Genomic DNA, 22041 nt, shown 5'->3' on the forward strand with positions numbered 1-22041 from the left:
TGGTCGTTTCTTAGAAAATCAAGACTTAGAAAGCTAAGTCTTGCAGTCGTGCTTCTAGATATTCACCCAAATGAGTTGAAAACTTATGTCCACCTACAAACCTGCACATGAATGTTTATAACGGCTGTATTCTGATTGCCAAAAATTGGAAGCAACCAAGATGTCCTTCGGTAGGTGAATGGGTAGACAACCCAGGGTGCATCCACAGAATGGAATATCTTTTAGCAATAGAAAGAAATGAGCTATGAAGCCACGAAAAGACATGGAGGAGCCTCAGATGCATATTACTATGTAAAAGAAGCCAGTCTGAAAAGTCTACGTAATGTAAAATACCAACTGCATGACATTCTGGAAAAGGCAAAACTATAGAGACAGTAAAAAGATCAGTGGTTGTCAAGGCGCGGAGGGAGGGGAAGGAATGAGAGTCTACATAATGTAAAATACCAACTGTATGACATTCTGGAAAAGGCAAAACTATAGAGACAGTAAAAAGATCAGTGGTTGTCAAGGGGTGGAGGGAGGGGAAGGGATGAGAGCATTGGGGATTTCTAGGGCAATGAAACTATTCTGTATGATATTATAATGGTAGATACATGACATTTTTGTGTTTGGCAGAACCCATAGAATGTACAACACAAAGAGTGAACCTTAATGCAAACTGTGGACTATAGTTAATACTATTGTATTGATATAGGTTCATAATTGTGACAAATATACCGCTCTAATGGAAGATATTAATAATAGGGGAAACCCTGGGTTGTGGGGGGAAGGGGGGCAGGGGGATATATGGGAACTCTCTGTACTTTCTGTTCAATTTTTCTGTAAACCTACAACTGCTCTAAGAAAGTTAAAGTTTATAAAAAGAAGAAAAAAATAACTATTTCTTCATCTTCTTACATCAGTTGAAATCCGGCTCTGAGCCCCACCTATTCTGCCAGGAGCTGTCCGGGAGCTCAGAGTTTTAAACTTTCCTGCCACGAACTTTCCCCAAGGTGGTTGCTTTATTAACATGGGGACAGAGCCAGGGGAGGGTACAATGTCCAGAAAGAAAGAAATTAATAGCACCATAAATTGTCCTGTATTTGTACCCTGTGGCCTGAGGAACAGCTCCTGGAAAGCTTGGGTTCTGGCCTGAATCTCTTTTGGCCTCTGGCAGAAGACATACAGGAGGAAGCAGGTCTCCAAGGCAACTTGCCCCACACCGTGGGTGGCTAGAATGACTCGATCAACACGCCCCTCCCAGGACTGACTCATTGAGAAGTTACAAGAGATGTGATTTCCCCTCGAGGCCTGAGGAATATCCCCTGTTGCTCGTAGGGCCACAGCGTCATTGCTACACATTTGGGTGGGGCTTTGGGTTGTAGTACATTTGCAAACTCACCTAACTGTACAGGGAGACTCCGCCTGGGTCTTGTGCCAGGCGCTGGGGTTGGAACCGCGTGCATGGTGGACGAGCCACTGTCGTCAGAGCTGAAAGTCCAGCGGAGGAAGCAGTCACAGCGTAGGCGAAGGTGAAGCAGAGTTGGAGGGGGTGGGCACCCAACCCAGCCTGGGAGTCTGGAGGCCTTCCCTAAAGAAGTGACCAAAGGAATGTGTATTAAGAGCCTAAGAGCCATATTGTAACGGAAAAGAATCTGAAAAAGAATAGATACGTATGTATGTATAACTGAATCACTTTGCTGTGCACTTGTAACTAATGCAACATTGTTAAGTCTTCAGTTTAAAGAAACAAAAAAGAATCTCTAGGAGGGAAAAAAAAGATACAGTCAAAAAAAAAAAAAAAGAGCCAGATCAAAAGCAGGAGGATGGTGGAAATGTTTCAGGCCGAGGGAGCACAGGCAGGAAGAAGTCTTTAATGGACAAGGAAGGTAGGGGTGTGAGACTGGCCAGGGAGGAAGGGCCGGGACTTCCCGGTGACTTATAAGCAGGGTTAGGGGGTCGAACTTTGTCCTAAGGCAAGGGAAAACCATTAGAAAGCTTTAAGAGGCAGGGAGGTAATGACAGTCAGATGTGCTTTTTCAGAGACAGTTCTGCATAGAACAACGTCTATACTCTGATGCTGTGTATGTAAGAAGAAAATGTGTGTGGGGGGAGGGATGGGGCATGTTACGCAGGCACGGAAACACATTAACAAGACTAGAAGGATAACAGGCCAAACTGAGTGGAGAGTGTGTGTTTGAAAAGGGAAAGTGGGGTGCAGGTAGATGGTCAGGCTAAGAAAAACTTTCAAGGTTTATTCTATACACTTATGTATTACGTGAGTCTTTAAAAAACCATTTTTATTGGCGTATGGTTTACATACAGTGAAATGCACAAGTTTTATTGTACAGTTTGATGGGTTACGGAAAATATGTAACCTTGTAACTCCTATCAAGATATAGAATATTTCCATCATCCCAGTAAGTTCTCTCAGGCCCATTCCTGGTCGTCTCTCCTTGTACATTCCAGGGATAACTACCATTCTGATTTATTTCACCATAGATTCGTTTTGCCTGTTCTAGAACTTCTTGTAAATGGTACCACAGAGTATCTATTTTTTGGGGGGGTCCAGCTTACTTGCACAACACGTTTTTGGTATTCATCCATGTTGTTGCACACGTTCAAAGTTTGCTCTTTTTAATTCCTTCCATCACCTAGTAGTCATGGATTATATGAATACACCAGATAGGTTTATTCACTCACCTCTTCATGGATTGGGTTGTTTCCGGTTTGGGGCTATTATGAATAAAGCTTCCATGAACATTTTTGCACAAGGTTTTTTGTTGACACGTGTTTTCATTTATTTTGGGTAAAGAGGTGGAATTATCGGGTCAAAATGGTAGGTGTTTGTTAACTTTATGAACCTGCCAAGCTGATTTTCAGGGTAGTTACACCAATAATGTATGGTTGCCCTATATCCTCACCAATTTGGTAGTGTTAATCATTTTACTTTTAGGTATTCTAATATAGTATAATCTCATTGCGATTTGAAATCTGCATTTTCCTGATGACTAATAATGATAAACATCTTTTCATGTGTTTATTGACCATTTGGATATCTTTTGTGAAGTGTCCGTACTTATTTGTTCAATTCTGGAATATAAGTCATTGATCAGATATATGGATTGTGACTATTTTCTCCCAGGCTGTGGCCATTCTGTAATTTTGTTATTTAAAAAGATTACATAATTGGAATCATACATTAGATAATCTTTGGCTTTTTGATTCAGCATAATTTTCTGGAAATGCATCCAGGTTTTTGTGTGAACGTGTTTTCATTTCTCTGAGACAAATGTGCAGGAGTGCGGCTGCTTGGCCATATGTTAGTTCTAATGTATGTATTTACTGCTGTAGATTTCCCTCTCAGAACTGCTTTAGCCGTGTCCCACAAATTTTGATATGTTGTATATCCATTTTCATTCTGTTCAATGAATTTTTGGATTTCCCTTGAGACTTCCTCTCTGATCTATGAATTATTTAGATGTGTGTTTCATTTTCAAGTGTTTGGAGATTTTCCTGGTATAGTTGTTACTGCTTTCTAGTTTGATTTTACTGTGGTCACAGAACATACTCTGTATTATTTCAGTTCTTTTAAATGTGTTGAGGTTGGTTTTATGGCCCGGGATATTGTCTGTCTTGGTATAGGTTCCATGGATAATTGAAAAGAATGTATATTTTGCTGTTGTTGGGTGGAATGTTCTATAAATTGATAGATCCTGTTGGTTGATTGTGTTATTGAGTTTCTACGTGGTTGTTCTATCAGTTGTTGAGAGAGGGATGTTGAAGTCTCTAAGTATATAGATTTGTCAATCTCTCCTTTCCATTTTATCATTTTTTCCTCCACAGATTTTGTAACTCTGTTGTTTGATGAAAGCACGTTTAGGATTGCTGTGTCTTCTCGGTGGATTGACCTTTTTGTCATTATATAACATTCCTCTCTGTCTGTGCTAATTTTCTTTCCTCTGAAGTCTGCTTTATCTGATATTAATATAGCCACTTCTGCTTCCTTTTGATAAACGTTTAAATGATATATCTTTACCTATTTACTACTTTCAACTTGTCTGTATCATTATATTTGGAAGTGAGTTTATGATAGACAACAAATAGTTGAGTCATGGTTTGTAATCCACTACCAATCTCTGTCTTTGTTTTGTTTTGTTTTGTTTTGTTTTCCGGTATGCGGGCCTCTCACTGTTGTGGCCTCTCCCGTTGCCGGAGCACAGGCTCCGGACGTGCAGGCTCAGCGGCCACGGCTCATGGGCCCAGCCGTTCCGCGGCATGTGGGATCTTCCCGGACCGGGGCACGAACCCGTGTCCCCTGCATCGGCAGGCGGACTCTCAACCACTGCGCCACCAGGGAAGCCCCAATCTCTGTCTTTTAATTGGTTCATTTAACCCAATTAAATTTAATGCAATTATTGATATGTTAGGGCTTAAGTCTGCTATTTTATTATTTGTTTTGTGGGGTTTTTTCTGTGTTTTTGTTGTTGTTTCTGGGTTTTTCCTATGCCTTTCTATAGATTACTTGAACTTTTTTTGAGAAATCATTTTGATTTATCTATAATGTTTCTATATGTATCTCTTATATAGCTTTCTAAGTGGTTGCTCTAGATATTACATTTTATATACATAACTTATCACAGTTTAATTATGTCATAATTTTACCAGTTCTGATAAAGTATAGAAACCTCACTTCTTTTCCCATTTATTATAAAATCGTCTCAAATATTTACTCTGCATTTATTTATTTATTTATTATCTGCAGACATTTAGAACTATATGAGACAAGTGTTATAAGTTGTTATTCAGCCATCAAACATAATTTAGAAAACTCAAGAGAAGGGAAGTCTATTGTATTTACCCAGATTTTTGCTTGCCACGTTCTTCCTTCAGTCCTGATATTGTAAAAGATATTTTTCTTTTATCATCTTCTTTCTGTTTAGAGAATTTCCTTTAGCCATTCTTTTAGAGTAGGTATGCTGGCTACAAATTCTCTTAGTTTTTCTTCATCTGAGAACGTTTTGGTTTCCCCTTCATTCCTGAAAGATATTTGCACTGGATATAGGATTCTAGGTTGACAGTTCTTTTCTTTCAGCACTTGGAAAACTGCTGTTCCATTCCTTTTGGCCTTCATGAATTCTGATAAAAAATCCACTGTCATCTGAATTATTTTTCATCTAAGACAAGATGTTTTTCCTCTATTGCTGCTTTCAAGATTTTTCCTTTGTCTTTAGTTTTTATAAGTTTGACTATGATGTATCTTGGTGTATATTTCTTGGATTTATTTTGTTTGGGATTCATGCAACTTCTTGAATCTGTAGTTTTATGCATTTTGCCAAATTTTGCCAAGTTTTCAGCCATTATTTCTTTGAGCAGTTTTTTTAGCTCTGTCTTCTCTCAGTGGGACTCAGATGACACGCACATTAAACCTATTTGTTATAGCCCCACATTTCCTTGAGGCTCCGTTCATTTTTCTTCATTTGATTTTCTCTCTGTTGTTCAGATTGGATAATGTTATTGTTGTGTGTTCAAGTGCATTGATTCTCTCCTCTGTGCCCTCCATTCTTTTTTTTTTTTTAATTCTTTTTAAAATTTATTATTTTTGGCTGCGTTGGATCTTTGTTGCTGCACGCAGGCTTGGGGCTTCTCTTGTTGCAGAGCACAGGCTCTAGGCATGCAGGCTTCAGTAGTTGCAGCATACAGTCTCAGTAGTTGCAGCACACGGGCTCAGTAGTTGTGGCACACGGGCTTAGTTGCTCCGCAGCATGTGGAATCTTCCCGGACCAGGGCTCGAACCCATGTCCCCTGCACTGGCAGGCGGATTCTTAACCACTGTGCCACCAGGGAAGTCCTGTCCCCTCCATTCTACTGTTGAACTCATCCACTGAATTTTTTATTTCAGTTATTATATTTTTCAGTTCTAAAATTTCCATTTGGTACTTATTTGTGTCTTCTATTTCTTTGCTGAGACTTTTCTAGTTTTCATGTGTTTATAGTCATTCATTGAAGCATTTTAAATAACGGTTGCTTGAAAGTCTTTTTCAGATATTTTTAACCGTCTGTCATTTTGGTGTTGGCATCTACTGATCGCATTTTTTCATTCAGTTTAAGATCTTCCTTATTCTTGATATGACTAGTTATTTTCTATTGAAATCTGGACATTTGGGGTATTTTGTTATAAGAGTTTTAAGGCTCTGCATCTTATTTAAACCTCTGCTTTGCTGAGCTTCTCCAACACGTCCCTGAAAGGGAGAGTGGGGCAGGGGGTGGGGAGGGGGAACTGCCTTTTTACTGCCAGGTGAGGGTGTAAATCCAGGTTCCATTCTCAGCTTCCACTGATACTGAGGAGATGCTCCTTATTACTGCTGGGTGGATGGAGTGGGAATTCTGGCTTCACACTAGGCCTCCACCGATACCTCCCTGGCTGGGAGGGACAGGAGTGCCTCATTACTGCCCCATTGACACCATGGGGTAGAGGAAGTGACCTCATTACTGCTGGGCAGCCGTGAAAGCCCTGACTCTCACTACACTTCCTCTGACACCACCCCAGAGTGGGGGGAGTGCTCTTTACTGTCTGGTGAGGCTGGACATCCAGGCATCCCAGTGGTCTCCGTTGAGACTGCAAGGTGGAAGGGGGCTTATCACTGCCAGTGTGCATGGAACGCCTGGCTCCCTACTTGGCTTTCTCAGACACCGTCTACGGTTGGGGGAGGGGTTGGGGCACCTCATTATAGCCTGGCCAGAGCTAATAAATGGTATTCATGAACGGGACAGAGAGAGAGAGAGAAGGCGAGAGGTTTTTCTTATATAACTGGGCAAGAGCTGAAAGAGAGTGAAAAAGAGACCAAAGAAGATGGACACGCTGGTGTCTGAGAACAATCACCTGCCGTTGGATTAATGGAGGGAAGATGGATGGTGAACTGTCTTCACTGTGGGAGGGAGGAAACGATAGTCAAGGTCAGAGGTCATGAATTAGACAGTCTGTCTCAAATTTATTCCAATGGCAAAGCATCTATCTGGAAGTCTCAGTGCTCCATAAAATCTTCTTTGCCCAAAACTATGAAATATTCTTGTCTGTCTCACAAACTGGACATGGTTCTGCAGAAACTGAGCAGCTATAACGAATGCAGTTTGTCAGAACCACAATCTTTTTCCACATCCAAAAAAATCAGAAAGCTGCCAGTATATGTGTAATTGGCCTTCCTGGAGTTTCTACATTTGCATTCATTTGCTGCTTTATTACTCCGTGAGCATTTGCTGGCAAACAAGACAGGCTCTAAATTTGAAAGGTGGCGAGATTAAACAGCCTCCAGTGCCGGGTGCCGGGGTTTGGCCCAGGGGCCCATAGAATTTGGTTGCTGCCTGGAGTTTATATCTTGGTAAATTGTTATAGTCTTTCTCTGGTTCCCCATCTTGGCAGTAATTTCATTTTGCCCATCTCTGGCTCCATTATGGTTTCCTTTATGTACACAGAGAAGCTAAATTGCCTAGGTCCTGCCAAGAAAGGACATGCCTCACTTACCAGCTGAGAGAATGCTCTGTGCCTCAGTCTTCTCATCTGTAAAATGGGAAAATGGAGATAAGAGAGTGTCTACCTCATATGGGTTGAATGAGTTAATTCATAGAAAGCACCTAGACAGTGCCTGGCACATAGTAAGCCCTCAATTAGCATTAGCTGCTGTTATTATAATTATTACATACAAAGGCAACATGATGCCTCCCGTTGTCTTTCAATCTAACATGCATACATGTTAGCATCTTTCTCCTTCCCCTTTTCCTCACGTCTGCTTCATCCGCTCCCTACCGTCCCACGCCATCACCACCCACCTTTTCACATGTCCTACCTCTCCTGGCCCTGGAGTCGTTCCACTGCCCACTAGCCACTGTCACTGCCGTCACAGACCTGTTTGTTAGTTAAACGTCCCTCCAGGAATCTTATATCTTGAAAAATAAGCTAGGACAGAGGCAGTGAGCCACCCTAACCCAGGGAGATTGAATCACTGACAGTGAGGATTGAGGCAATTTTTGTGCACGATGTCTTCCCAGGAAGCCTCAAATGATAACACCGAGGTAAGACCGCATACTCAGCCTTTCGGGTGTCTAGAACACAGTAGAGATAACTTCCTGTGAACATGGTGTAAGTGAGAACGTGGGATTTGGGAGTCAGGCCAACTTAAGACGTGCGTCCAGCTCAGGCCATAAGAACTATGACCACAGGAATTTGGCCAAATAAATGGCACACCCTCCCTGAACTGCAGGAATTGTACACAACTGTGAGTATGTCATGGGGTCATTATGATCATGAAATTAGACAATCAGGGGCTTCCCTAGTGGCACAGTGGTTGAGGATCTGCCTGCCAATGCAGGGGACACGTGTTCGAGCCCTGGTCTGGGAAGATCCCACATGCTGCGGAGCAGCTAAGCCCGTGTGCCACAACTACTGAGCCTGCGCACCTAGAGCCTGTGCTCCGCAACAAGAGAAGCCACCGCTATGAGAACCCCTCACACCGCAACGAAGAGTAGCCCCCGCTCGCCGCAACTAGAGAAAGCCCGCACACAGCAACAAAGACCCAGCCCAGGGTCAAAAATACCCAGCCCAGTGCGGCCAAAAAAATAAGTAAATACATAAAATAAATCTATTAAAAAAAAGCAAAACTAGACAATCAAGTGGAAGTACCCAGCCCAGGACCTGATGTGGACCGGCCACCCTGTAGTAAGCAGTCTGTCCTCTTTCCTTACCTCCTGTTCTCTAGGCTGAAACTGATAGAGAATTGACATTCCTATGTAATATCACACAGATGTTGATTAATTCTTCTTTTGTTTCTTGCTCTTTTTAAAAATTGAGATAAAATACCTATGACATAAAGTTTACCATCTTAACTGTTTTTAACATTGTTGTTTTTTCACACTGTTATGCAACTAAGCTACAGAACTCTTTTCATCTTGTAAAACTAAGACTCTGTACCCATTAAACAACTCCCCGTTCCCTTCTCCACCAGAACCTGGCAACACCGTTCAGCTTTCTGTCTCTATGAATCTGACTACTTCGGGTGCCTCATAGAAGTGAAATCATACAGTATTTGTCTTTTTGTGACTGGCTACGTCACTTAGCATAATGTCCTCAAGATTCCTCCATGTTGGAGCATGTGACAGGACTTCTTTCATTTGAAAGGCTGAATAATATCCCATCGTATGTATAGACCACATTTTGTTTATCCATTCATCTGTCAGTGGACACTTGGGTTGCTTCTACGTTTTGGCTGTTGCGAATGCTGCAGTGAACATGGGTGTATAAAAATATGTTCAGGTCTCTGCTTTCAATTCTTTTGGGTATATGCCAAGAAGTGGAGTTGCTGGATCCTGTGGTAATTCTGTTTTTAATATTTTGAGGAATCACCGTACTGTTTTCCACAGTGGCTGCCCCATTTTACATTCCCACCAGCAGTGCACAAGGGTTCCATTTTCTTCACATCCTCACTAACACTTATTTCTGTTTTATTTTGTTTTTCATAATAGCCATGCTAATGTGTGTGCAGTGGTACCTCACTGTGGTTTTGATGTGCATTTCCCTAATGATTAGAGCTGTTAAGCATCTTTTTATGTGCTTATTGGCCAAATATCTTTGTGGAGAAATGGTTATTGAAGTCCTTTGACCATTTTTCTTTTTTATTTGCCTGCAGTGGGTCCTAGTTGCAGCACACGGGTTCTTTAGTTGCGGCATGAGGGGTCTTTAGTTGTGGCATGCAGGGTCTTTTAGTTGTGGTGTGCGGGATCTAGTTCCCTGACCAGGGATCAAACCCGGGCCCCCAGCATCCGGGATGCGGAGTCTTAGCCACTGGACCACCAGGGAAGTCCCACTTTGACCTTTTTTTTAAAAAAATTAATTTATTTGTTTATTTATTTTTGGCTGCATTGGGTCTTTGTTGCTGCTAGCAGGCTTTCTCTAGTTGCGGTGAGCAAGGCTACTCTTCATTGTGGTGTGCGGGCTTCTCACTGCAGTGGCTCCTCTTGTTGTGGAGCATGGGCTCTAAGTGCGTGGGCTTCAGCGGTTGTGGCTCACGGGCTCTAGAGCGCAGGCTCAGTAGTTGTGGCGCACGGGCTTAGTTGCTCCGCGGCATGTGGGATCTTCCCAGACCAGGGATCGAACCCATGTCCCCGCAGACAGATTCTCCACCACTGTGCCACCAAGGAAGCCCTTTGACTGTTTTTTAATTGGGTTTCTTCGTTGTTTTTGAGTTGTAGGAGTTCTTTATATATTCTGGATATTACGTCCTTGTCAGACATATGATCTGCAAATATTTTCTCCCTTTCTGTTGGTTGCCTTTTCACTCTCTTGATTGTTTCCTTCGATGCAGTTTTAAATTTTGAAGTAGTCAAGTTTCTCTATTTTCTCTTTTGTTGCCTGTGCTTTGGTGTCTTTTCCAAGAAATCATTGACAAATCTAATGGGATGAAGCTTTCCTCCTGTTTTCTTCTGAGTTTTGTAGTTAAGCTCTTTATGTTTAGGTCTCTGATTCATTTTGAATTAATTCTTTATGGTATTGAATCTTCCTGTCTACCAACAGGGTGTGCATTTCCATTTATCTGCCTTCCTTTGTGTCCCTCGAAAGTTTTATTTCATTAAAATCCTGCAGATTTTAAAAGTTTCTTTTCTTTTATTCTTTTTGTTGTTATGTATGTGGGTCCTTTTTTTTCCAACACCATTTCTGTTTTTCGTCTGTAGGACTGAACGATATTAATTTCTATTTTAATTTGTATCCAGCCACCTTACCTAATTCTCTTCTTTGTGAGAGCCATTTTTCAGTGGATTATTTTGGCTTTCTAGAAACATTTTGAGGGTGGAAAAATGGTGAATTATGCCAAATCTATAATTGGCAAAGCCGTAATTCATAGTGAGCCTCCATGAGTAACACACGACACATAAAGTCTCAGAAAGTACTTCACCCTCACACTGTTCTTGGAGTTACTCGAAATACCCTGGCTGAGCAAGAAATGAATTAAAATAAAGAACTCTTAAATAGGGATGACATGGTACAAAACAGCAAGCAATGAAATAAATGAAACTTAAAACCACTGTCCAGAAAAAACTATTATTATCATAGTTATGATGTTTACTGTAAATTTCAAAAATAACCATTTCAGGAATTGTAATGCAGCGTAAAATTATTTAACACAAATACAAATATTTTATCTGTATTTTAAAAGAAGATGTAATGTTACAACATTCAGATTAAGAGAGGGGCTAAAATCACAGATTAAAAAATAACTTAAAGAAGTATATAGGAATTCTAGGGACTTCCCTGGTGGTCCAGTGGGTAAGACTCCGCACTCCCGATGCAGGGGGCCTGGGTTCAAACCCTGGTCGGGGAACTAGATCCCGCATGCATGCCGCAACTAAGAAGTCCACATGCCGCAACTAAAGATACCGCGTGCCACAACTAAGACCTGGCACAGCCAAAATAGATAAATAAAATAAATAAATATCTAAAAAAATGATATAGGAATTCTAGATCCAGACTCTCGCTAAGAAATTTAAAAATCTGACTCAAATCAATGATACTGTCAGAAAACCTAAATTTACAAAGTTGACATGTGAAGAAGTTGAATACCTACACAGCCCAAAAACTCTGGAAGAAATTTGAAAAAGTATTGAATCTTGAGGAGAGGAGCTGAGGTCACTCACTTCCGGGCAGTGGTGTCTGGTTCTCACCCAAGCCAGAGGGTGCCATGACTGTCCTGGGGTTCTAGACTCAGATTCTCGTTATAGATTTGCCACTTTCTTTGTAAAAAATTTATTTTATTGAAATATAGTTGATTTACAATGTGGTGCTAATTTCTGCTGTATAGCAAAGTGATTCAGTTATGCATGTATATATTCTTTTTCATATTCCTTTCCATTATGGCTTATTACAGGATGTGGAATATAGTTCCCTGTGCTATACAGTAGGACCTTGTTGCTTGTCCATTCCATATATATTAGTTTGCATCTGTTGATTCCAAACTCCCAATCCATCCCTCCCCCACTACCTTCCCCCTTGGCAACCACAAATCTATTCTCTATACCTGTGAATCTGTTTAGATTCCACATATAAGTGATATCGTATGGTATTTGTCTTTCTCTTTCTGACTTACTTCACTTAGTATGATAATCTCTAGGTCCATCCATGTTGCTGCAAATAGCATGACTTCATTCTTGTTTATGACTGAGTAAATTCCATTGTATATATACACATCTTCTTTATTCATTCATCCATCGATGGACATTTAGGTTGTTTCCATGTCTTGGCTATTGTAAATAGTGCTGCTATGAACATCTGGGTGCATGTATCTTTTCAAATTATGGTTTTGTCTGGATATATGCCCAGGAGAGGGATTGCTGGATCATATGAAATTTGCCACTTTCTAATCTGAACAAGTCCTTCATTGCTTGGAGCCTCTATTTTCCGATCTGTAGAATGGGGGAGCTGCACTAGGTGGTCTCTAAGGTGCTTTTCTAGTCTTATAGTCTAGTGTGTAGTCCAGCATGTGTGCGGTGGGGATTTGGGTGTGAGTGTATTTGTAAAATAGGAAACGCTACTATGCATCAGAGTCATCCAGGGGGTGTTTTACTTCTTGGCCTGATCTCAAAGCCACCTGGAGTTGAAATATATACATTAAGAAGGCACCCCGATAGCTAATAGATAGCATTTACCGAATGCTTATTATGTACCAGGCACTATTGTAAACATTTCCCACTTATTAACTCATTCTGCTCAACCTTCAGCTCTCACAGACCCCAGGAACACACCTGGCATGCCGTGTCCTTTTAGGGGACACCAAATTGGTGATAGACGCAAATACATCAACATTTTATGGTAACATTTGGTCATAGTGTTATCAAGATATTCCAGAATGTATTAACTGCTAGCTTTTCCTAGATTGCCATCAAAATGAAAATACGGTTTAAGCATTCTTCCAGAAAGCCCTCAGAGGCCCTCTAAAAGCCCCAGAGATTCTCAACCCCAGGTTAGGAACATGGGGTTAGGGGATTTTGAGGCAGCCAGCTCTGTACTGGTCCACCCACCAGTAATTAGGAACTGTGACTCTTCATTAAATAACAATTAAATCAAGTTCATGAAGGGCAGTGAAACTTTGGATAACCACCTGGAAAGATACAGAAAGGGTATATAAAGCTATGTAACTATATGAAGGGTTATATAGAGCCAGGTATATACCCTTCACCAAGCTTCCCCTAATGTTACAATTTATATGACATTGTACAGTTATCCGAACCAGGAAATGATCATTGGTACAAATCCTTATTTAGATTTTAGCCAGTGTCCCCCTAACCTCCCCTTTCAGTTCCAGAATCCAGTCCAGGATCCCACGTTGCATTTAGTTTCTGAGTTGTCTTAGTCTCCTCCAGTCTGTGACAGTTCCTCAGTCTTGCCTTATTTTTTATGACCTTGACTCTGGTGAGTTACTGGTGAGTTATTTTATAGAATTTCTCTCCATTCAGTTTTGAATGATTTCTCATGATTAGATTGTGTGGTTAGGAATTTTTGGCAAGAATCCCACAGAAGTGATGTTATGTCCCTTTCAGTGCAGCATATCAGGATATCAGGGGATATGTGATGTTGATATGTCTTATTATTGGTGCTATTAAGTTTGGTCATGAAGTTACGGCAGTGCTGGATTTCTCCACTGTGAAGTTGTTGTTTTCTTTATTTTATTTTTTTTTTTTGTAATTGATCAGTTTCTTGGGGGAAATACCCTGAGACCATGAAATCTCTCATTTTCTCTCAGATTTTCACTCACAGATTTTACCATCCACTGGTGGATCTTGCCTGCAATAATTATTACCGTGGTGTTTGTCTAATGGTCATTTTGTATTTCTCTCATTCCTCCCGCATTTACTAATTGGAATTCTTTTGTGAAGAAGACCTGTCCCTTCCCCTCCATATATGTTTTTTAGTTTATTATTTATGACATTAGTGTAGACTCATGGGTATTTATTTTATCCTATGACTTATAATCCAACACTTTCATTATTTAGTTGTTCAAATTGTCCTGGCTTTGGCCATTGGAAGCTCCTTTAAGCTGGCTCCCATGTCTTTTTGGCATTCCCCATCCTTTCTCAAGTACTGACTTATTTTCTGACTCTACAAGATGTTCCAGGTCTTCAGGTTTAACTTCTATACTTCCTGTCCCAGTCCTAGAATCAGCCATTTCTCTAAGGAGCCCCGGTTCCTTCGATGGGAGAATGATATCTAGAAACGAGGGTCTGGGCACTAGGTGTGCTCATCGTTACCGGGAAGTCGTTGTTTCTAGGCTCTCTCCGCAGACAGAGCTAGAAAATATATGTATGCATGTTAATCCAAGCTCACACACATCTTTTTTTCACTTCTGTGTGTATCTATCTGAATATGCATGAAAAACCATGAGTCAATACTGATTTCTCCAATTCCAGTCCAACACCATAAGGTGGTTCAGTCTAGACTTCTCCCTTTTCCTTATCTGTAACTTCCTTCTCCAACAGTGAGAAACTGGCTCTCATTATCTGTGATCTGTTTACTTATTTGTTCAGTCCTAGCATACACATGAAGAAGTTGCAGGATTTTTAACGCACATCCCTATAAGAAACAGATTTAGTAACTGGAACATAGTATTTGTATGTGGTTCTTTTTGTCTTTAGCCTTACAATATCCAGTGAAAATACTACTTTCCAGAGTTACTCAAGGTGGTTCCTGTATTCCCCATTCCTTTCAATGCGGTTATGCTGATCATTTATAGTACGGTCAATTTGTTGTTTGTTTCCCATTTTTGCCCCCTGTGCCTCCCCATATCCTGGTTGATTTATTTCATTTGGGGTATGTAAAATATTGTTGTGGTTCTAAGAGTCAAAGCCACATATGGGGCTTCCCTGGTGGCGCAGTGGTTGAGAGTCCGCCTGCCGATGCAGGGGACGCGGGTTCGTGCCCCGGTCCGGGAAGATCCCACATGCCGCAGAGCGGCTGGGCCCGTGAGCCATGGCCGCTGAGCCTGCGCGTCCGGAGCCCGTGCTCCGCGACGGGAGAGGCCACAACAGAGAGAGGCCCGCGTACCGCAAAAAAAAAAAAAAAAATTAGTTTGTAGAAGAGATTCTGCCTTACGAGGAAGAGAGTGGTGACCGAGAAGGGAGGACGATAGGAAGGGGGAGAGGGAGGAGTGACCCAGGACTGGGCGAGCGGGGTCAGCGCGGCACCACATGCCTCAGTGCTTCTCTTACGTCCACCTGTGGGACTGAGTCTTCAAAGCATGGGCCTGGAATATTCCAGAACACCAGGGAAGCAGTGTGGGGTGCCTCCAGACCCTGGCCCATACTTCCGTCCCTAGGAGATGTGGACCCTCCAGTTCTGCCGTTTTGCACTAAGTCCCCCAAGAAAAGAAGCTTTCTTCCCAGCTGCATGGGGGGCTGCATCAGGAAGCTGGACCCAGGCAGGCCCTGCCCCTCTGACTAGCCCTGCCCAGGAGGGGAGATGACCCCTGTCTTGCATCACAGGTCATGTCAACGTGTGGAGAGGCGGTCTCCCCCTGCTCTTGGGCACCCCCTTCCCCCAACCCCCTCCCCCTCCAGCTCCAGGACTCACTGTCCTGTTCAGGGTCCCCAGTAAGGACTCATCCTTACTGGCTCAGAGGAGGAAGTTGGAGGTGGCAGCAGGCCCCGTTGTGGAATGTCTCAACACTACCCCACTGTGGCGGGGGGCATTCCCATTCCTGGCAGCAGCTGGAATTTCACAACTCGAGCTCCTTTTAGTAAGGTGGCAACGGGGGTTGGGAGGGGGATGCCAGGGGAGAGCAGACCTTGCCCACCAAGGCTTTGAGAAAAGGCATCATCCTTGGGGAGGGAGAGGTGCCACCTCTTCCCCATTCATCTCCGCCCCGAAGCCACGGGGGTTCCGCTGACAAGTCACCAGAAGTGGCTGATGACTGACTCATCAAACAGAAATGAGCGTGCCGGAGCCGCGGGGTGCTGGCTTTGCCCCCAGGACAGCTCAGCTGAGGATCCCCGGCCAGGCTCCCATCCCTCGGCTCCCACGGCCCAGCGCCCTGGGCAAGTCCAGCCTCTCTGAAGACCCAGGGCAAGCTCTAGATGGCCTCAGGATGCCAGGGAGGCGGGGGCACGCCGGGAACTCTGCCCAGTGCCCGAGGGTAAGGTCTTGATCGTCTCCAATGAACAGCAGAGGACACTGAGGCCAGGAGATGGGAAGATGCGTGGGCCATGGGCATTGGGGCGCATGCTGGGGAGCAGCCCTTAGCCTGCACAGACTGCTCGCAGCGGCCCCAGGACCCTGCTCTAAGGAGAGGGCTGCAGCAGACGCGACATCGGCTGAGGATGTGCATTTGCGTCTTGCCTTTGTATCAGTTACACTGCAACACAATAGGGCAGGGTGACTCATTCCTGCTTTGTGACACAGCCAGCTTGCCTGTCTCAGCAGAGACTGGGCAGAGGGATCTTTAAGCCTAGTTCACAGGGTTCAGCCCTCGCTCTGAGCTAGAGAATGACTGGGCCCCTCAAGCCACCATGGTCATCGCCTGGTCCAGCCTAGATTGTTGCTTCTGTGGGCCCTGGTCCTCTTTCTGGAGGAGGCAGGGCTGCAGTGGACAGCTGGCACAGACAGACATGGCGGGCTCAAGATTCCCAGCAACTGGGAATGCAGGGCTCCTAATTAATGCTAGTTGATTGAGCCTGCACTCGCTGGGGTAGAAACATGAATTAGTTTTATTTGTCTCCCAGGAACTGCATCTGACTGTGCCGAGCAGCAGGCAGAGCCAGACTCCCTGCGTTGCTGCCTCCTAGCTGTGTGACCTTAGGCAAGTTGTTTAACCTCTCTGTGCCGCAGAGTGCCCACGCGCCCTCCAGCTTCCCCCAAAGGTGGTCCGACCTTCAGCCTCTTACTGCTACGTTTCCCTCACCCGGCTGGGGGCCCTCCCGGTGAAGAATCAACAAAACAGCTCAAGTCTAGCTTTTCATCCAAGTATCCACCTCCACCCTTCCTCAAGGAGCTCACATCTTTGCCTTACCCAGCAGGGAGCCTGCCAGCTGCGCCTTCCGCTCCTCTTAGCCCTCCCATGGCTCCCAAGTAACCCAGAAGTACGTTTGCTGGCTGGATAGAGAGTGAGCTGAGAACAAAAGGGCAGCATCCCCTCCTGGCAGGTGTCCCGTCTGAATAAGGGATTCTTTTTAAGCCCCTCTGCCCTTGGCCTTGGGGAGAGAAAGGAGGACCCTCTGGAATGGTCGACAAGCCCTCCTCTCTTCCCGGTCCTCTCGTATTGACGGGGGTTGTGGAGTGGGCAGCTGTACCAGTTCTGGACCTGTACCTCCCAGCAAGCCCCCCAGCGTGGTTGCCAGCCCCCGGCCCTGACAGCTCACGGTGACTCTTAGCACTTTAGCAGGTGGGTCGTTGAGCACCTTCCCTGCCATTTGGGATTTTGGAAGTCCTGCTTTATATCCTAGTCGATTTTTTCTGGCGTTGATTCTCCCAGCCCCGCCCAGACCTTAGGCCCTCTGGGTCTCACCTCCTCCTCTGAGCACCGCCCCGGGAGCTGATCGGGGATGAATCAACCTGTGGGGACCAAGGCCTGCTGATGACATCTGGGCCAGCCACTCACGCTCCAAACTCATCCTTTTGAAGGTGCCTGGTCTTCTAGCTCCTCCAGTGGGCGCCGTCAGCCCTGAGCCTGCACAGGACCGAGCTCAAGAGGGTCTTGCACTTGGGTGTCCACTGCAGGCAGACGGACGAGGCCGCATCCTGAGTGTTCATGCCCAGGGACACGCATCCATGCTGGGCACCGGCACACCCAGGGAGGAGGGGCCTGATGTCTGCCTGGTGTGGCTCAGGGTCCACAGACTCCCTGTCTGGACTGCACACAAAGAGTTGGCACACAGAAGGCCCTAAGGTGACCATGAAAGTTGCCCTAGAAGGGCCCAAGGACGTCTTTGGACATCCAGGTGCCACTAATGGAAACACCCAAGGTCCATGGTCCTGACTCACCAGTGAAAGTGTTTCTGGTCTCAGTCTGCCTCCTCAGCCGCAGAAGGGTGGGTGGCCTGGGGGGCTGGTCCGTCCTGGGTCCTGTGCTCCAGGTCTCAGCCCGTGGCAGGTCCATTCCTGCACCCAGACCTTTGCACCTGCTACCTCCTCTTTCTGGAACATTGTTCCCCCTCACTTCTCTCCTGGCCTCCTCATCCAGCTGAAAGGTCCCTTCTGAGAGGCTCTCCTGACCTCCCAACGACCTGGAGGGGGCCCGCCACTTGGCCCCCTCCCAGCACCATCACTTTCTTCTCAGCGTATATCCCCCTCTGCCGTGACCTCTTTCTTCGTCTGTTAGGTCGTCCCCTGTCTCTGTCTCCTACCACGGGGCACGCCTGCTTCATTCACTGCTGTGTCGTTAGTGCCCGGCACATAGTAAGGAGTTAGTAAATCCATGGAAGGGTGAACGCATGCGTGCTGCTTTCTGTGTGCCTACCCCCGTGCCATCCCAGGGATATCACCGAAGTGAAGTGATGGCTGGGCAGCTCACAAAGGGCTTCTGTTTCTCTGGGTGCCTGGTTCCTCCCTGGCTGGGGAAGTAGGAGGTTTTGCCTACTGGGTCCGGGGTAGGATTTGCTAGCTCTTTGCATGTCGTTTGCATGGCTCAGCTCTGAGCTCTGTGCTTCTGCTTGTGGTTTCCTGGTCCATCCCCTGTTCCACAGAGCTGGACCACAGCTTCCTCGACTTCCTTCTATGACCTGGCCTGACCGGCCAGCCATGGGAGTCTGCCTGGACGGGGTGAACGCAGTGAAATTCCCAAGGGAAAGTGGGCTTGTGGCAAAGACTGTAACAGGAGAGCTTTCGTGTCTTCTTTTCTTTTTTAAAATTTATTTATTTATTTTTGGCTGCGTTGGGTCCTCATTGCTGCGCGCGGGCTTTCTCTAGTTGCGGTGAGCGGGGGCTACTTTTCGTTGCGGTGCGTGGGCTTCTGATTGCAGAGGCTTCTCTTGTTGCGGAGCACGGGCTCTAAGTGCACGGGCTTCAGTAGTTGTGGCTCACAGGCTCTAGAGTGCAGGCTCAGTAGTTGTGGCGCATGGGCTTAGCTGCTCCGCGGCATGTGGGATCTTCCTGGACCAGGGCTCGAATCCGTGTCCCCTGCATTGGCAGGCGGATTCTTAACTACTGTGCCACCAGGGAAGTCCCAGCTTTCGTGTCTTGAAAGCTCGCTCGGCGCATCCACTGTGGCGTTTAATCTTCCCAACAGCCCTGGGGGGTTAGTGCCATCGTCACACCCATTTTACAGGTCAGTAAACTGAGGTTCAGAAAAGGTAAAGAAATTGCCCATTTGCATGGCTAGCAAATACCAGAGTTGAGATCTGAATCCAAGTCTGTTGATGCCAGAGGCCAGGATTATTTGCTGCACTGCACTACCTGTCACAGCTTCCTGAGGGACCCAGGAGCCCCGACACATCACTGTGAAGCTGGGCTGGCCCTGCTGGAGGCTTTCAGAATGTGGCCCTTGGCATGGTTCCCCACCTGGTGCTAAAACCCCTTCTTAGATCTCCTCCTCAGCAGCCCTCCAGCCTGAGCTAAACACCCCGGCTCTCTCCTCAGTAGGACGGGGGAAAGAAGGGGATTCTTTTTTTGGGGGGTGTGCCGCGTGGCTTGTGGGATTTCAGTTCCCCAGTCAGGGATTGAACCCGGGCCCTCGGCAGTGAGAGCGTCGAGTCCTCTAACCACTGGACCGCCAGGGAGTTCCCAGAGGAATTCCCAGAAGGGGGTTCTTTGAAAGACCAAGCCAAGCAAGTTCTTTGAATAACTGGTAACATTGCTAAGCCTCAGAGACAGCAAAGAAAAATGGCCGAAGTGGAGGTGAGGGCAGAAAAGGACCAGGGGCCTGTGGCCTGGGCACCCAAGCAGAGGGTGTGGCGGAGTGGAGGTGTGGCATGTGTGAAGGCAGCCCCTGCCGGGCCCGAGCATCAGAGCCCCCGGCGCACTGGCGGGGAGCTCTGTGACCAGGCTCCCTGGCCATCCCTGTGGGGTGGGGCACGCAGGCCTGGAAATTCAGAGAACGTCCCCCACGTGATCCTGATTTTTCCTTTGAGGTCCTCCTGCCCAGCACGGGGGTCTGGTCACGCCACGGGCACTCCCTGGGCTGCTGCAGCCACTCACCCCTGCCGGGGGTGGGGGTGGGGAGGGGGAGGAGGGCCGCACCTCTCCACTCCCCCCGCCACCCCTCACTTCCCGTAGCCTGTGCTGGTGGGCCACCGGCGTGCCCCGTGCTGCCGTTCTGAGCCGCACCGCCAGGAGCCCAGGAGCCGGTCCAGCGCCGGGGGCAGCTGGCTGATGGCACGGGCTGTGAGTGCCCGCTGTCTCTGCCAGCTGCCCGCTAGGCCATGTGCTTCTCGAGTCCGGGGTTCTCCAGGCCGACCAGCGTCTGTCCCCCACGCAGGCGATGACTCAGGATGCAGCCGGGGGCCACGACGTGCACGGAGGACCGCATCCGGCACGCCCTGGAGCGCTGCTTGCACGGGCTCAGCCTCAGCCGCCGCTCCACCTCCTGGTCAGGTAGGTCCCAGGGAGCCAGGGAGGCGCATCTGGGGCCCAGGGGAGCTGCAGGGGCTGTGGTGAGCACTGGTTCAGGCACGGAACTGGCAGGTTCCGGCTCCAGCCCTGTGTGTGTGACTCCGCGGACCTCACTTGGGCAGGTGCTCAGCACAGCAGGTGATGGAGAGTGGCCCTCGGTGGGTGGAAGTTTCTCCTTTCCCCCAGGCAGCCTTCCTCGTCCTCCTCGTGTGCTACAAGCTTAGCTCCCTGAGGAAGGTACTGGACCAGCTTAAACATGCCACACTGCTGATTTCAAAAGAGCAGCTGGGTATTTCTAGACGGTTCTCCCCAGAATTCTCCTGTTTCCTGGTTTCTCGTTTTCTCCACAGCCCCATCCTCCTCTTCCCCATAGAACAATGGAGAATCTCAGCAGAACTTCAGGGGATAGGAGGCCTCCATGTTCCATGATCCCCAGGACTGAGAAACAGGGGTATCTGCAGGCTGGGGCAGTGATCGCCAAGGCTAGAGATTAACTTAATAACTCCTTATGCTCATAAAGATTTTCCGCGCCTCACTTGCCTCCCTAACTACCCCACGAGATAGATACCCATGCTCCTTGAACACAACTGGTTCCTTCCTACCTCAGGACCTTTGCACTTGCTGCCTGGAATTCTTCCCTCAGAACGACGCAGAGCTGGCTCCTTCTCATTCAGGTCTCAACTCAAATGTCACCTCCCCTCGGAGGCTTTCCTTGGCCTCTGGAATTAAGCGGATCTGACTTAAAACTGTCTCTCACTGGCTGTAGGAACTTGTGCAGGTCCCTTAGCCTCTCAGGACTCACTGCCTTGCCTGTAAAATGAGAATAATAACAGCAGGAACCACCTTCCCGAGGGGGAGATGGGAGATTCAATGGAAGTGATGTGTGAAAGGCCTGGCACCTTAGAGGTACATAGTAGGTGGTCACTAAATGGCAGTTTTCTTCCTTCTGGCCTCCTACCCAGGTTTTAAGGAGACTAAGCTTCTAGAATTGAGGGGCCATCAAGTCAAAGAATACAAAAATATCTGACTATAGCAAATTTTACTAAAACCCATGACCATATGAACACATTGCTTGGGGCCTGCAGCACTTCAGAAGGAGCTCGTGCACGTGAGGGGGCCACTTCCACCCCCACTGTTCTCATTCCCCATCACACACACACACACACACACACACACACACACAGACCGCAGACCTCTGTGACTGCCCCTTTAATTTGGGGGGAGTTTACCCATACTGGCTGCAGGGAAGCAGAGACTGACAAAATAAGAAAGTCTGGGGAAGTTACAGAGTGACAAAGTACCTCTCATAGCTTTCAAAATAGAAATGAGTGGCGCTTCCCTTTCCCGGGCTCCACTGCCCAGCAGTTCCGGGAGGTCCCATGGCTGTTGCAGACTCAGCCTTGTGTCCTGGGGTGGCGATCTCTGCTTCTGTGCCCCTTCCCTGCATCTCGGAGGATGTGGGAAAGCTGGTGCTCTCCAGAGGC

At 46.5% G+C, this 22041-nt stretch overlaps 1 protein-coding gene across 8 annotated transcripts in view; it reads left to right on the forward strand.

Annotated features, from left to right (window-relative positions):
• PIK3R5 (phosphoinositide-3-kinase regulatory subunit 5) overlaps positions 1–22041 on the forward strand; it is a 72823-nt gene that overhangs the window by 23677 nt on the left and 27105 nt on the right. For 3 of the 8 annotated variants that reach the window (XR_003791811.1, XM_029210629.1, XM_029210630.1), the window contains exon 2: positions 20424–20539. The exons of 4 other annotated variants lie outside the window; for them this stretch is intronic. Coding sequence is in view for 2 of the 4 variants with exons in the window: in XM_029210629.1 (XP_029066462.1) it covers positions 20437–20539 (103 nt within the window). In the remaining 2 variants the exon portion in view is untranslated. Of the gene's footprint in view, positions 1–15646; positions 20540–22041 lie in introns of those variants that run through there. One more of the 8 variants, XR_003791812.1, reaches the window with a different exon arrangement.

This window comes from Monodon monoceros, unplaced genomic scaffold (assembly GCF_005190385.1).
Source record: "Monodon monoceros isolate NGI ecotype Baffin Bay Population unplaced genomic scaffold, NGI_Narwhal_1 Super_Scaffold_9, whole genome shotgun sequence".
Taxonomy (NCBI): domain Eukaryota; kingdom Metazoa; phylum Chordata; class Mammalia; order Artiodactyla; family Monodontidae; genus Monodon; species Monodon monoceros.